The sequence below is a fragment of the Salvelinus alpinus genome, chromosome 8 (genome assembly GCF_045679555.1).
Source record: "Salvelinus alpinus chromosome 8, SLU_Salpinus.1, whole genome shotgun sequence".
NCBI lineage: Eukaryota > Metazoa > Chordata > Actinopteri > Salmoniformes > Salmonidae > Salvelinus > Salvelinus alpinus.
This window is the reverse complement of record NC_092093.1, coordinates 68355511-68370510: the sequence shown is the minus strand read 5'-3', so window position 1 is coordinate 68370510 and position 15000 is coordinate 68355511. Positions and strand designations below refer to the sequence as shown.

At 42.8% G+C, this 15000-nt stretch overlaps 1 protein-coding gene across 1 annotated transcript in view; it reads left to right on the top strand.

The window, feature by feature from the left end:
• Positions 1 to 15000, top strand: part of LOC139583582 (polyamine-modulated factor 1-binding protein 1-like) — a 163126-nt gene that overhangs the window by 48180 nt on the left and 99946 nt on the right. Inside the window, exons 6-7 of the mRNA XM_071414825.1 lie at positions 11645 to 11728; positions 11926 to 12051. Of these exons, the coding sequence (XP_071270926.1) occupies positions 11645 to 11728; positions 11926 to 12051 (210 nt within the window). The remainder of the gene's footprint in view (positions 1 to 11644; positions 11729 to 11925; positions 12052 to 15000) is intronic.

Here is a 15000-nt window from a genome sequence, read left to right as displayed (position 1 = left end):
CCTTGTCTAGGTGTTTGTATGTCTATGGCTGCCTAGATTGGTTCTCAATTAGAGGCAGCTGTGGTTTATTGTCTCTGATTGAGAGCCATATTTAAGGCAGCCATAGGCAGTTGGGTTTTGTGGGTAATTGTCTATGTTGAACGTTTGTTGCTTGTCTATGCACTTACGTCGTTAGCTTCATGGTCGTTTGTTGTTTTGTTTAGTTTGTATTCAGTGTTCGTTTTGTGTTTTTCCCTTCTCTAAATAAAAGAGAATGTATTTTGCACACGCTGCGCCTTGGTCCTCTCTCTCACCCATAGACGATCGTGACATAATGATAATACTTTTTGTTGTATTCTTTTTTTTGTATTTTCTGGTGGATTAAACTGAAATTGCAACCAATCACAGCCGGTTGTGATACAGCCAACCTAACTAAGAAATACATTTGACGATAGATTTCTCCCCCTATCCTCCTTCTAGGCAAGTCTATTGTCCAGCTACCTGCTAATAGCCATAATGGCGCTGTATAACATTACCATGTGTGTTTGAAAGAGTATTTTCCAGTAAGCAACAATTTGTTTACCTTCATTAGACAACTTTGTTACAATATTTCTGTAATTCAGTGATATTTATTCCCATAGTAATTCGTTATGGATCCGTAACTAAATTAACATCGGCATTTTGAAAGAGTATTTTTATCATTATTTTATTAAATAAGTCATAAAGATGCTGATGAAGAAATACAGTACTGTACAGTATATGCTTTTACATTTGGATAATAAAGCATTTAAAGCATTTTGAAGATATAAGCCAACGGCATTTGTTTATTAGGCTATAGCAGAACAGCATAACGGTCCGGACGGCAATTGCTCTGCCTGGTGAGCAGTTGGGTTAGACACAAATAATTTGTATCTACCTTTCCAATTACTTTCCAATTACAATTTACAAATGTGTGCTTTTCATGTCATTTTTCGTTAAATCCAGTTCGGATTTAAGTACAACTTTTGACTGATGCCTTTAGTGAGAGGTCTAATGCTTTAATATTTAATAATATCTGCCCTCCGAATTCATATCTAAGGTACATTCTAGTTTGAACGTGCAGACTGGCACTAAGAACAGTGGGAACGTTTCCCTAGTCAGCGACATTATTAGTGCAATGCCCCTTAGTGTTGCTCTGTGCTACCCAGTGGGGCGGGGTGGCGGTCCACCCCCCTCCCCTTCCTCCTCCTCCTCCCTTCCCCATGGGCTAATTTGTAAATAAAGCCAGTTTGTTATTTAGAATTATTTATTTCTGTTTTTAGAGGGAGAGAAACCAAAAACCTACAGTCATCTCATGGATCTCCCAGTCGAGGCCATCACGGGTATTGAACCAGCATCTGTAGCAACACAGCTTGCACTGCACTGCAATGCAATGTCTTAGACCGCTGCACCACTAAGGCACTGTACAACGTGACCTGTCGGGAGTAGGCTACAGTACTACAGAGACACATTAGGCCTTGTGACCCAAAAGCATAATCAGTGCTCTAACTCCCACTTGCGCTGGTCTGGAGCAATGAAGTGGTGACGCAGGGTACCGTACTAAACCACAAATTACCTCTGTCCCGCAGCATAATCACAACATTTTTGTGGAGCAACCACTGTATATACAGTATACTGAATACTACACTATACTGAATACTACACCATCTATACTATCTATTGCATCTTAGCTGCTCTGTCACTGCTCATCCATATATTTTATACTTATATATTCTTATCCCATTCCTTTACTAGATTGTGTGTATTAGGTTTTGTTGTGGAACTTGTTAGATGTTACCTGTTAGATACTGCTGCACTGTCGGATTTAGAAGCATAAGCATTTCGCTACACTTGCAATAACATCTGCTAACCATGTGTATTTGACCAATACAATTTGATTTGATTTGATACAGGTGTGCCAAGCTTGTAGCGTCATACCCAAGACTCAATGCTGTAATAGCTTCCAATGGTGCTTCAACAAAGTACTGAGTAAAGTGTCTGAATTACTTATGTAAATGTGATATTTCAGGTTTTTGCTTTGTCATTATGGGGTATTGTGTGTAGGTTGATGAGGGGGGAAAACGATTTCATCCATTTTAGAATAATGCTCTAACGTAATTATTATTTATTTTTTTAAGTCAAGGGGTCTGAATACTTTCCGAAGGCACTATATGTTCTTATAGAAAAGTGTAGTATTTCTGTGTGGTCTCCCCTCAGCTTTCCAAACAGAAGGATAGGATGAGACAGCTAGAGGAGGAGGTAAAGAAACAGGAGGTGGAACAGAGGATAGCAGAAGAGGAGTGGAGGAAGAGAGAGGAAGAACACAGACAGAGAGAGCTGGAGAGGAAGAGGGAGGAAGATGAAAGGAAAGAGAAGCAGGGGAAGAGAGAAGAGGAGAGAAGGAAAGAGAAGCAGAGTAAGAGAGAGGATGAGAGACAACATGATGAGGACCAGAGACTGAAAGAGGAGGAGCACAGAAAGAGAGAAGAGAAGTGGAAGAAGAGAGAGGAGGAACAGAGAGAGGCCTGGGCCCTTGCTAGGAAGGAATGGGAGGAGAAGGCATCCAATTTGAATGCTGAGGTAAGGGGTGAGGTAGATAAGATTGGTAGCCTTAGGCACAGATATTGGATCAGCTTACCATCCCTCAATCCTATCCTTAAACAGGCAGAAAAATTATAAAATGACCTTAGTTCAGTGTCTTAGGGCAACTGTTTGGCCCTGAGGTGACCAGAGGGATGAGGAGTCTTTCAACCATATGGCCCAGTTAATGTGGGGGCTCTCTCTTTCTCTCCTCCTTCCTCTCTTTCTCTCTCTCCATCTTTCTCCCTACAATGTAGTTAATGTCCCATGTACCTTCACTCATACATTCTATGCATTTTTCATGATTCCCTCCCTTAATGTGCTATGTAATGGAATAAGCACCACCACACCCAGTCACAGACTGAAATGTCATTAGGAATATTAGAATACTTCTGCTTATATGAATATACGATGCGAGAACATGGGCAACGTAACTGCCATTAGGGTGCAATCTTCATAACCACTCTTTCCCTCTCTTTCAATTCTCTTTCTTTCATTCACTCTTTCATTCTGTCCCTCTTTCCTCTCCCCTGGTTTTTGTTCCGTTATCTATTATTAGTTCTACGGTCAGGGTAGTTAAGGTTAAGACTATGGTTAGTGGTTGAATCACATTTGTTGTTCAGAAATCACTACACTTGTATTCTATTCTAATATGGCCAGATCACAACCTTGGCATGACTCACAATACTTTCTCTACCTCTTGGTCATCCACTTACACTCTCAATGTCATAAGGTTAGACACTCAATGTCAAGGGGTTAGACACTAAGTATCATAACAGTATACAGTATAATGTTGCTGCAATATCATTATGTAAGAAGGCAGTGACATGGTTGGCTGGACTTCTATGTTTTTACTTCCTGTTCTTTGTGTAATATCTACAAAAAAAAAAGTGTTTTCCTACACAGGATGCCTCACAACCTTGTTCTTATGTAAGTACAAGGCCTAGTGATCTTTAAATGATTTAAACAACAACCTGTAAACGTTTCCTTATATGGCGTTAGTGAAATGTGCCCCTCAGTTCTCTTAGTTTTATTAGAGCCTTCTGTCAATTTGTTGTTTTTTGAATTTACAATTCTTCTTGACTGTCTAGCTTTTATTTTGGTCATTGTTAGTTCTCAAAGATTATATTTTTGAAAAATATAGAAGTCTAGGTCCATTATCTTTTCTACATACTTTGTATCTGGTTTTAGTTGTTTAAGTTTACACAGAAAATGTTCTTACATCCCAAAATGAATCAATAAATACAAAATATTACACTCTTTGGACTTAAGCGACCCGAAATTCCAGAAAACTTCCTGCATTAGAGTCGGTTAGGTAAGTCAGATTTAGCCACTTCCTGTGTAGATAGAAAGCCTTTGTTTTATTTAGCCTAGCTTAGGATGCAATTTATATAAAGATTGGTTATCATTCGGCACTTGGGTTCATAAATAAGGATTAGCCATAGAAGTGATTTTGAAGTGTGTGGTGACAACATTTCAGAGTTTCATCTTGCTCGAAAAGGAGATATTTTATTATCTAAATTCAATACTCAAACTTCATGGTCGCTCTTTCTGTCTCTTTTGTCTCTTTCTGTCTCTTTTGTCTTTGTCTCCTCTTCATTTCGATGATGTTCAGCCACATTCTTCATACTTCTCCTTTTCTCCTGTTGAAGGTCTTTTGCCTTTCTCCTCCGTTGTGTAAACCAAGACAAAATACAGTAAACGACAAAAACAAGCAGAAAAGAACGGGTGAGTCATGTTAATTCAGACCCTAAGACGTCCCCCCTCACCCCTCACCCCCCCCTCATCTTAGCACAACCGCTCAAAATGAATCTACAAAGTATTGATTTGCGAGGAAAGCGTTAGCCTCACGATGCAGCCGCATATTAATACTGCTGGCCTTGTCTTCCGTCTCCTACTTACCGCTCTTCATATCTTCATAATTGATTAATGTTCCTTTGTGAAGTACAGATGAATAATGCATTACTCGGCTCGCTTCCCTGCGGCTGACGAGAGCATGTTTAATTTCACTGAATGAAGCCGAGCTCTAGCTTTTGTCCTACTCGTGTGCTGTCGTAGTGTGTTGTGTGTTGTACAGAGACAGGAGTGGTCACTTGTGTGTTGATGCTTTGAGAAGGTGTCTCCTTGAGCTGACAGAGAGCAGGGGTCTCAACGCGTGGCCCTGGGGGTGTTTGTGGCCCGCCTTCTGATTTGTATCTATCCAATATACATACTGTATCTAATTCACTTGTGGTTTTAACACCAGCCTCTATGAATATAATTATGTATGATGTATGTAGGATTATGTAGAATTATGTAGGGTAAATTATAATTCACAAAATCCTTGTGTTATATAGGTAATGAAGCAACAGTTAGGCCTATGTTCTGAGCATACAGATTTTAAGATAATTTTTCTTGTCTTTTTAATGACCAATGTCTGTTGCAAAATGACTTGAAACCACTGCTGGGGCAGGCAGAGAGAGAGAAACGGAGGCTGGCACAGCCTGGCACTACACAGCTCATCTGGCTAACGATGCTAATTATGCTAAACTGGCCTAATGATGATGAGGGATTAAAGAGCCCTCTCACACACGATAAGAGACAGAAAGTGAGAGAGAGAATCACAAACTGTCACTGGATAGAGCTCATCATGTTAATGATAATGAGTGGCTGAAGAGCCAGTGAATTTGTGCATGCATGGTGAGAAGCCACCTGATGGTGAACAGCTGTTGATGAATGGCAGTTAATTTTTCTCCCTTCTCTGCCCCCCCCCCTGCTCTCTTCAGTGCCAGCTTGTCTTCGCTGGGGTTTCATTGAACGTATGCCAGCAAACGAGACTCAGCAAATTGAATAAACGCTACTTATCCTGTAACGAAGAGCCTAATTAAATATGCAAATGAGGCTATGAATGAGGGCTCTCAAGAGGGTTTCATATTTGATTTCCAGTCCTCTCTCTCTCTCTCTCTCTTTCTCTCGCTCTCTCTCCCTCTGTGTGCGTGCGTGCGTGCATGCTTGTGTGCTACTGCTGAGTAAGATGTGAGTGGAGAGGGACAGATGTTACTGTGTGTGCTCTGGGACATTCAATATGTCTGTAGTGGTGTCTGTTTATTTGAAGTCCAAGGACTCTTCCCCTCTAATAGTGCAATGGGTTTCCTTTAGTTTAGTCAGCTAGGGCGTTCCTTAGTCTCTGACCATATGAAAGACAGACAGACAGACAGACAGTGTTCAGGCTCCAGTTAGTGGTGGCAGGACAGATGCAGAGAGAGAGAGTAGGACAGACGAAGATTCATGTCTGACAGGAAAACTCCTCCCATCTGTAACCACCACCCTCACAAAGTCAAACCAAAAGCTCTCTTAATTTACATCTCTGTCTCTGCATGTGTTTGGGCTGTGTCGTTGCAGAGTGCGTTGTAGATATGGATTGGTTTTGACTGTCTGGTTGTGCAGATGGATGGGTTATGCAGTGCGGTCAATGTTAAATACGAGGGGAGTCTTCTGCTCTGCTGTGGGTAGTTTTATAGTGTCTGGAAGGGTTCATCATTAGAATCAGATGATATCATGGTTACAATCATCGTCATCAAACAGCAGTTGGGTGATTTGCACATCCCAAGTATCCAAACCTTGTATATGCACCCACTGTAATGTAGCCCAAGTGACTTTGGAAACTGTTTTTTTGTTGTTGGCCAAAACAGTGAGAACAAAGAAAGAGAAGCCCACTCACACGGTTCTGTAAATGCTGCTTCCTAGTGCTTCATTCCTGCACCACAATACACAACATTTTAGGTCACAGTCTTTGGTCACCTGATCATCTTCCACTTCCAATTTTCTCATTCGACCTCTCCTCTCCCTGCAACAATTTCTCAGTTCTCAACCAACTTGTGTGATTAAACAGTTGCTTTGTCTTTAGTTAGAGCCAAGGCACTTTCCTTCTGTTGTTAAATCTAAAGTACTTCAGAGTTAATCCAATTTCTTAAGTGAAGTCCTCACCTTTCTCCACTTAGCATAAACATTAGCCTAGCCATTAGCTGAGCTAATGCACTAATGAAAGAGAGTGCCTTTAGTTTGACTGGGACGTTATAGCGCTCTATATAGAGCCCTGAATGCTAACCACAGCAACTGCATGTTTAAAGGCAGGGACTAGCGCAGGACTCTAACACGCTTTGCTAACTACAGCGTGTTCTAATGGGATGCTAATGCTATTTTTATTTTTATGCTAATGCTACATGCTAATCGCTGAGTCAGCTGCTGTGTGCCCTTCTCTTATTAGGTAAACTGATTTAACCCAGATTAGACACACATACTCTGAATATCAATTGCTTGACCTGGCTGTAAACTAGATTAAGTTGACATGTTCCCATCCAGGTATAAAAAAAAGCCACGATGCTGCATTTCTATGCACTTTCCTTTATGTCATGCTATTTATGACATTAACTAAACTGAGGGCTCTATATTCATCTGCCGGTAAGGACACGCAAGTCTCAAATGCACGTTAGTTTGCAATTTTGTTATGTAAAAACTGGCGCACTAGCATTTTCCATCCCTTACGCCAGGTTTGTCAATTTACCTGTCTAACATCCGCTCTCTTGCTCTGAGGTGGGAGGGGTGGGAATATTTGGGATATTTAAGACTGACCAAAAGCTGGTCTTACCTATAACACAATTAGTTATGGCATTGATTTTGCCAGTGGAGGCCCGCACAGTAACCTTATGTACATCACCAACATTGTATAAAAATATCCCGAGCAGCAAAACAGTCAGGACATTCCTGTTTTTTATTTATATTGGACATTATTTTTGTCCAGCTTCTGTGAAATGTTTGGACTCATTATGTGCGATGCCCATTGCATGAAAGGTGTCAGTGACTGTAGGACATTAAGTTTAAATAACATTAAGTTATTTAAAAAGGCTGCTTATTGTTTTTTGTTCATCATTTTGTAAAAATTTGCATCTTCCACCTTCCTCTGTCGGACCAAACGTTCAAATTTTGGGAATTCAGATCGCTGTCCGTGGTGCTGAATCCGCTTCTAGGCTATATTTGCCTGTATGTTTACCTTTCACGTGAGAAAGTCACTAGGGCTACTGGCCATATCAACCGTGATGATAGGCAATAGCTATATACACTGAGTGTACAAAACATTAAGAACACCTTCCTAATATTAAGTTGCACCCCCTCCTTTTGCCCTCAGAATAGCCTCAATTCGTCTGGGGCATGGACTCTACAAAGTGTTCAACAGGGATGCTGGCCGATGTTGACTCCAATGCTTCCCACAGTTGTTTGAAGTTGGCTGGATGTCCTTTGGGTAGTGGACCATTCTTGACACACACAGGAAACTGTTGAGCATAAAAAACCCAGAAGCGTCTTTCCCATTCACCCTCTGAATGGGACACATACACAATCCATGCCTAAATTGTCTCAAGGCTTGGAAATCATTTAACCTGTCTCCTCCCCTTCATCTACACTGATTTAAAGTGGATTTAACAAGTGACATCAATAAGGGATCATAGTTTTCTTTCACCTGGATTCACCTGGTCAGTCTATGTCATGGAAAGAGTTCCTCATGTTTTGTACAGTCTGTGTATATTTCAGAGCAGTAACGGTGAGTGGACATTGCCCCTTTTCTCTTTATATTAGATCTGTTTCCAGCTCCTGTCAAAAGTTTGGATGTGCGTGTCACCCTCCATATTCTACGTTGTCATAGGCCTAATATTATATTTCCACGGGGAGCAATTATGGTGCCTGTAACTATATTTAGACATAGCCTATTCAAAACAAGTTGTTACATTTGATTAGAATTTGATTAGAATTATTCACTTTATTTTTTAGGACCTTATCAATAGTGAATTTAATATGGCTTATTGACAACGTTAGGCATTTCCATGGCTCAGACGTAATGCATTTTACAGTATGCCTATATCAGTGTGAATGCTATGTTAACAATGTATTTACATTTTGAAGCCATGCAATTACTGTTCAAAAACATGTTCAACATATTAAGCAAATATGAGATAGGTCTACTTGTTGTTACTTTGATTCTGTAGGCTATTTAACAAACAAGGCTATAACGGACTAACATTTGAATTGGAGTGGTCCCGTGTGGCTCAGTTGGTAGAGCATGGCGCTTGCAACGCCAGGGTTGTGGGTTCATTCCCCACGGGGGGACCAGGATGAATATGTATGAACTTTCCAATTTGTAAGTCGCTCTGGATAAGAGCGTCTGCTAAATGACTTAAATGTAAATGAGTTGATGACAACGCAATACATAAAATACCATAAATACACAACTTGAAGCAATCACATATTTGGAGCACGTTCTGATTGGCCAGTAAGGGGTCAAGCCTTGACACACCTTCAACTTGTTTGTTCATCAAAACCCAGCCAATGTGATGCACCATTCTTCTCAAGGTAAGGTCACTATTTGTCCATTGACCAAAATGCCACAAAAACATAACTTTGATTAAAAACAATTATCTAAAAAATGTCAAGGGATGTATTTTCGATCCCAGGTCAAATTGTTTGACATTCTATTAGGACGATGTAACTTTAAAATAGAAATCACCTCAAATGTTTTTCCTTTTCTTTCTCCATGGCTCTGTCCAGAAACAGCTCCTAGCCCCTAGACACAAATGATTGGATGGATGGATAGATAGATAGATAGGCTAGGTGGGATTTTTGCCATTGCTTATAGGCCTATCAGAGGGAAAGGTGGAGCTCCTACCATATTTAAATGCTACTACCATATTCAAATGCCATACCAATAAGGCATTTGCCTAAAAAGCATCGGGCCTTAGTTCTATTATCTCTGTTAAAACCCCCTAGAGTTGATGTCCACGCCCCCACGGAAATCGAATTAGCATAATATAAAAATCCCCAGCAAAATCTGTCTGTTTAAACTAGAGATATCTGGAGTTTTTTTTTGCGTGGGCAGCGGCTCAATCCACCGCATCCACCAATGTCGGCCTTCTGCGGTGGAAGGTGGCCGGGGTTACGGGGGACAGCAGTGTTTGACAGAAAACGGTTTGGCCTACAATTCTAATATGCCCACTCTATGTAAAGACGAGACAATCCTCACAAGACTCCTCTAATGGTAGACTGGTACCAGTTTAAAACATTTATGGAAGTATATATGGAAGTAGTTTAGTGCCAAAAATAAGAGGTTAAATATGGGTCCCTAAAAATTAAAATCCTGACCTTTCTTATATAGCTCACATGTACAGTAGGACAGACACAAACCTCCTTTTGACTATCTGTTTTTCCATTTATGAATCTGTTATTCAATGTGTTTCTATGGGCTAATAGCAGTAAGGCCAAATTCAGTGTTTCATCAAATAGCTAAATGATCCTTGGTATGACCATCTTAAAACATTTCCATATTTTAGCTTCGTAGAACCCCCACCCCCGCCATAGACTCTTAAGGATTGACGTTGTGTTGACCTGGTTTCAGGGCTCCGTAGTCCGCTGCTTTTGTCTTCCGCATGGCCAGTGTCCCAGTCACCCCTGTAGCCACCCTCTGAACCAAGCCTAATCGATCACCATGCCAATCTACATTCTCCACACAGCATGACCAAGTCTCACGATCTTATATTTGACTGATTTAGGTTGTAGACCCCCCCCCCAGATATAAAATGTCAATTTCATTGGTTTAATATCTGAGGGAATATGGACAGGTGTGTGTGTGTGTGTGTGTGTGTGTGTGTGTGTGTGTGTGTGTGTGTGTGTGTGTGTGTGTGTGTGTGTGTGTGTGTGTGTGTGTGTGTGTGTGTGTGTGTGTGTGTGTGTGTGTGTGTGTGTGTGTGTGTGTGTGTGTGTGTGTGTGTGTGTGTGTGTGTGTGTGAGAATGAGGGAGGGCACAATATGAAACATCAAAGGGGAAGCTTTTTTGCTGATGCACAAATCACAGTCAAATGAATATATTAATGTGGAACCAATTACCTTAGGGAAATGTTGTCTGTATGCTGGTTTTACCAACGCGCTCCTCATCTTTGGCAAAGCTGAGAACAGCGAGGGAAGGCCTAAAGCGACGGACTAAGCTGGCGGAGTTAGTTTTCCTTACATTTTCAATTTACTACATTTCCATGTTTTCTACTGGTGTGAACATTGAATTAATCCGGAAATAGAAAATACAAATAAACATTGGTATTGTTCTACAATGAATTGGCTTGGATTCACTTTGAGTTCTGGCAGAAGGGGGCAGTGCAGTAGAATAGTGTCCTGTAGTAACATGTTGAGGTCTCTACCGTTCTAGATAAATGACTTCAACACACCTCAGCTAGACCCCTAGCTGCTCTTTAAAGCCTCTTCTAATTCAGTGTTAAAGCACTGATAATAGACTAAAACACAAACACACACACAGTATATCAGTGTTAAAGCACTGATAATAGACCCACATCCACATTGATTGGCCTTCATACGTTTACAGCTCACTTTAATTGCCTTAAAAAAGACCATTAGTCAGCTGTGTGTGTGTGTGTGTGTGTGTGTGTGTGTGTGTGTGTGTGTGTGTGTGTGTGTGTGTGTGTGTGTGTGTGTGTGTGTGTGTGTGTGTGTGTGTGTGTGTGTGTGTGTGTGTGTGTGTGTGTGTGTGTGTCCATCGACAGAAAGCCCTATTGATTTATCAGCTTCAGGATTTGTCTTGTCCCTCCGTACATAAAAAGTCTGCATGTGCTTTTCAGAAAGGGAAATGGCCCCCATCGACTCCCTTAACTTGAGCCCAAACGCTAAAGATTTTTGGATAAGCTGGCTCATTACTTAAGCTGAAATCAATAGGCAGGATCATGGTGGGAGCATGCTCTAGTGAATGAACAGAGCAGGGAGGGATATAGCCCTGTTCTGGCTGGGGAGATGGGGTGTGATGGGCTCCACTCATCCCTGTCCTGTCTCGGTTGGGTCTGGTCGATGTCTGGGGGTAGTGGAGTGAGGATGGCTGGAGGCGTCATATAGTGGTCTCTCTTTCTCTCTCTCTTTCTCTTTCTCTCTGCGTTTTACCTACGCTAACATGCACTATCTCTGCCAAAAAATACCTTAATACTCAGAATAATTTAGCAGGTCTGTTTTAATTGTTCCTTTCTGTTTCTTTTTGTGTCTGTTCCAGGTGGAGAGTGTCAGGAAGGAGGAAGAGAGACAGAGGAGGGAGATTCTGACTCTCAGACAGAGAGAGAAGACTCTTCTATCAGAGGTAGGTAGAGATAGGGCTGGTGTTGGAGTTGGGGATAGGGTAGTTTGAATATCTGTCTCTGTCTACCTCTGTGTGTGTGTGTGTGTGTGTGTGTGTGTGTGTGTGTGTGTGTGTGTGTGTGTGTGTGTGTGTGTGTGTGTGTGTGTGTGTGTGTGTGTGTGTGTGTGTGTGTGTGTGTGTGTGTGTGTGTGTGTTAGCTGCAGACCCAGGAGAGGAGGCTGTGTGAGACCCAGAGAGAGAGCAGAATGAGGGTGGAGGACACGGCTCGGCTACAGTCTCAGCTGCATCAAGTCCAGAGCTCTCACACGCAAACTATGCGCCAGGTACATACACACACACACACTTCCATGTGCACACAATAGATACAGCTCACACAGGCTTACCACACACACACACTACTCCAGATGTAATGGAGAACTTGTTTGTTTGTCAACATGTGTGTTGTCACCCTCCAAACCACACTCCCGCTCCCCACTCCTCCCTCCCTCCTCTCCTCTGCTAAGGTGTCCCTTTGTTCTCCCGCTCATAAATATGGAAGATGCCTGATGAGATTCATGGACAAGAAAAGAATCAAAATCTATTGTTGCGTGTCCTTTCCCCGTGTAAAGTTTGCTTTAAATGTCACACATTAGCATGTGAACTTTTAAATGAGCTTGTTTGCTCACTGACGTGGGCCATGTAAATAGCCATATTGAATATAGTACAGGGAAGCGTTGGAGAGGGGGACAGATTTGGCCGTCGCACCGTCAATTAGGCCTCGCCAGGGGAATCTAGCGCCAAACAGCCCCATCGACTGACCGTGTCTCACTTTCACACGCACACACACACACACACACACACACACACACACACACACACACACACACACACACACACACACACACACACACACACACACACACACACACACACACACACACACACACACCAGACCTAAATAGTCTCTCTGAATCCTCCCTGATGGCTTGTGTTTTTGGGGGGAGTTTGATTGACAAGCATCACTCCCAATATGAATCTGCTAATGTATTATTCACATCTCACATCCCCTTGGAGGAATGTGTGTGTGTGCTTGTTCGTTCGTCACAAAGCCATCACTAATGCTGTCAAAAACAGGCTCAGGAAACAAAAGCATCATGATTATTTCTCGTCACATTGCATTAGATTATGTCGTGTGAAGACGTTACCATTTAGTTATGCAACAAGGATCTCCTCTGTTAGAACATATGTTTCAAGTTTTAATGTCACATGCACAAGCACAGTGCCTGGATACAGCCACATATACCACAAAACCCTGAGGTACCTTATTGCTATTATAAACTGGTTACCAACGTAATTAGAGCAGTCAAAATAAATGTTTTGTCAAACCCGTGGCTGTCAGCCAATCAGCATTCAGGGCTCTAACCACCCAGTTTATGATACCATATTTACAATCAGCAGGGATACTGGAGTGATAGAGGTAGAAAAGTATAGGGGTCACTAGGCACCAGGATGTAAGATAAACAGAGTAGCAGCAGTGTATAGGATGATTGTACAGTTGAAGTCGGAAGTTTACATACACTTATGTTGGAGTCATTAAAACTTGTTTCTCAACCACTCCACAAATTTCTTGTTAACAAACTATAGTTTTGGAAAGTCGGTTAGGACATCTACTTTGTGCATGACACAAGTCATTTTTCCAACAATTGTTTACAGACTATTAGATTATTTCACTTAGAATTCACTGTATCACAATTCCAGTGGGTCAGAAGTTGACATACACTAAGTTGACTGTACCTTTAAACAGCTTGGAAAATTCCAGAAAATGACATCATTTACATTTACATTTAAGTCATTTAGCAGACGCTCTTATCCAGAGCGACTTACAAATTGGTGCATTCACCTTATGATATCCAGTGGAACAACCACTTTACAATAGTGCATCTAACTCATTTAAGGGGGAGGGGGGGGGTAGGAGGATTACTTTATCCTATCCTAGGTATTCCTTAAAGAGGTGGGGTTTCAGGTGTCTCCGGAAGGTGGTGATTGACTCCGCTGACCTGGCGTCGTGAGGGAGTTTGTTCCACCATTGGGGTGCCAGAGCAGCGAACAGTTTTGACTGGGCTGAGCGGGAACTGTACTTCCTCAGAGGTAGGGAGGCGAGCAGGCCAGAGGTGGATGAACGCAGTGCCCTTGTTTGGGTGTAGGGCCTGATCAGAGCCTGAAGGTACGGAGGTGCCGTTCCCCTCACAGCTCCGTAGGCAAGCACCATGGTCTTGTAGCGGATGCGAGCTTCAACTGGAAGCCAGTGGAGAGAGCGGAGGAGCGGGGTGACGTGAGAGAACTTGGGAAGGTTGAACACCAGACGGGCTGCGGCGTTCTGGATGAGTTGTAGGGGTTTAATGGCACAGGCAGGGAGCCCAGCCAACAGCGAGTTGCAGTAATCCAGACGGGAGATGACAAGTGCCTGGATTAGGACCTGCGCCGCTTCCTGTGTGAGGCAGGGTCGTACTCTGCGAATGTTGTAGAGCATGAACCTACAGGAACGGGTCACCGCCTTGATGTGAGTTGAGAACGACAGGGTGTTGTCCAGGATCACGCCAAGGTTCTTAGCGCTCTGGGAGGAGGACACAATGGAGTTGTCAACCGTGATGGCGAGATCATGGAACGGGCAGTCCTTCCCCGGGAGGAAGAGCAGCTCCGTCTTGCCGAGGTTCAGCTTGAGGTGGTGATCCGTCATCCACACTGATATGTCTGCCAGACATGCAGAGATGCGATTCGCCACCTGGTTATCAGAGGGGGGAAAGGAGAAGATTAATTGTGTGTCGTCTGCATAGCAATGATAGGAGAGGCCATGTGAGGATATGACAGAGCCAAGTGACTTGGTGTATAGCGAGAATAGGAGAGGGCCTAGAACAGAGCACTGGGGGACACCAGTGGTGAGAGCACGTGGTGCGGAGACAGATTCTCGCCACGCCACCTGGTAGGAGCGACCTGTCAGGTAGGACGCAATCCAAGCGTGGGCCGCGCCGGAGATGCCCAACTCGGAGAGGGTGGAGAGGAGGATCTGATGGTTCACAGTATCAAAGGCAGCCGATAGGTCTAGAAGGATGAGAGCAGAGGAGAGAGAGTTAGCTTTAGCAGTGCGGAGCGCCTCCGTGACACAGAGAAGAGCAGTCTCAGTTGAATGACTAGTCTTGAAACCTGACTGATTTGGATCAAGAAGGTCATTCTGAGAGAGATAGCAGGAGAGCTGGCCAAGGACGGCACGTTCAAGAGTTTTGGAGAGAAAAGAA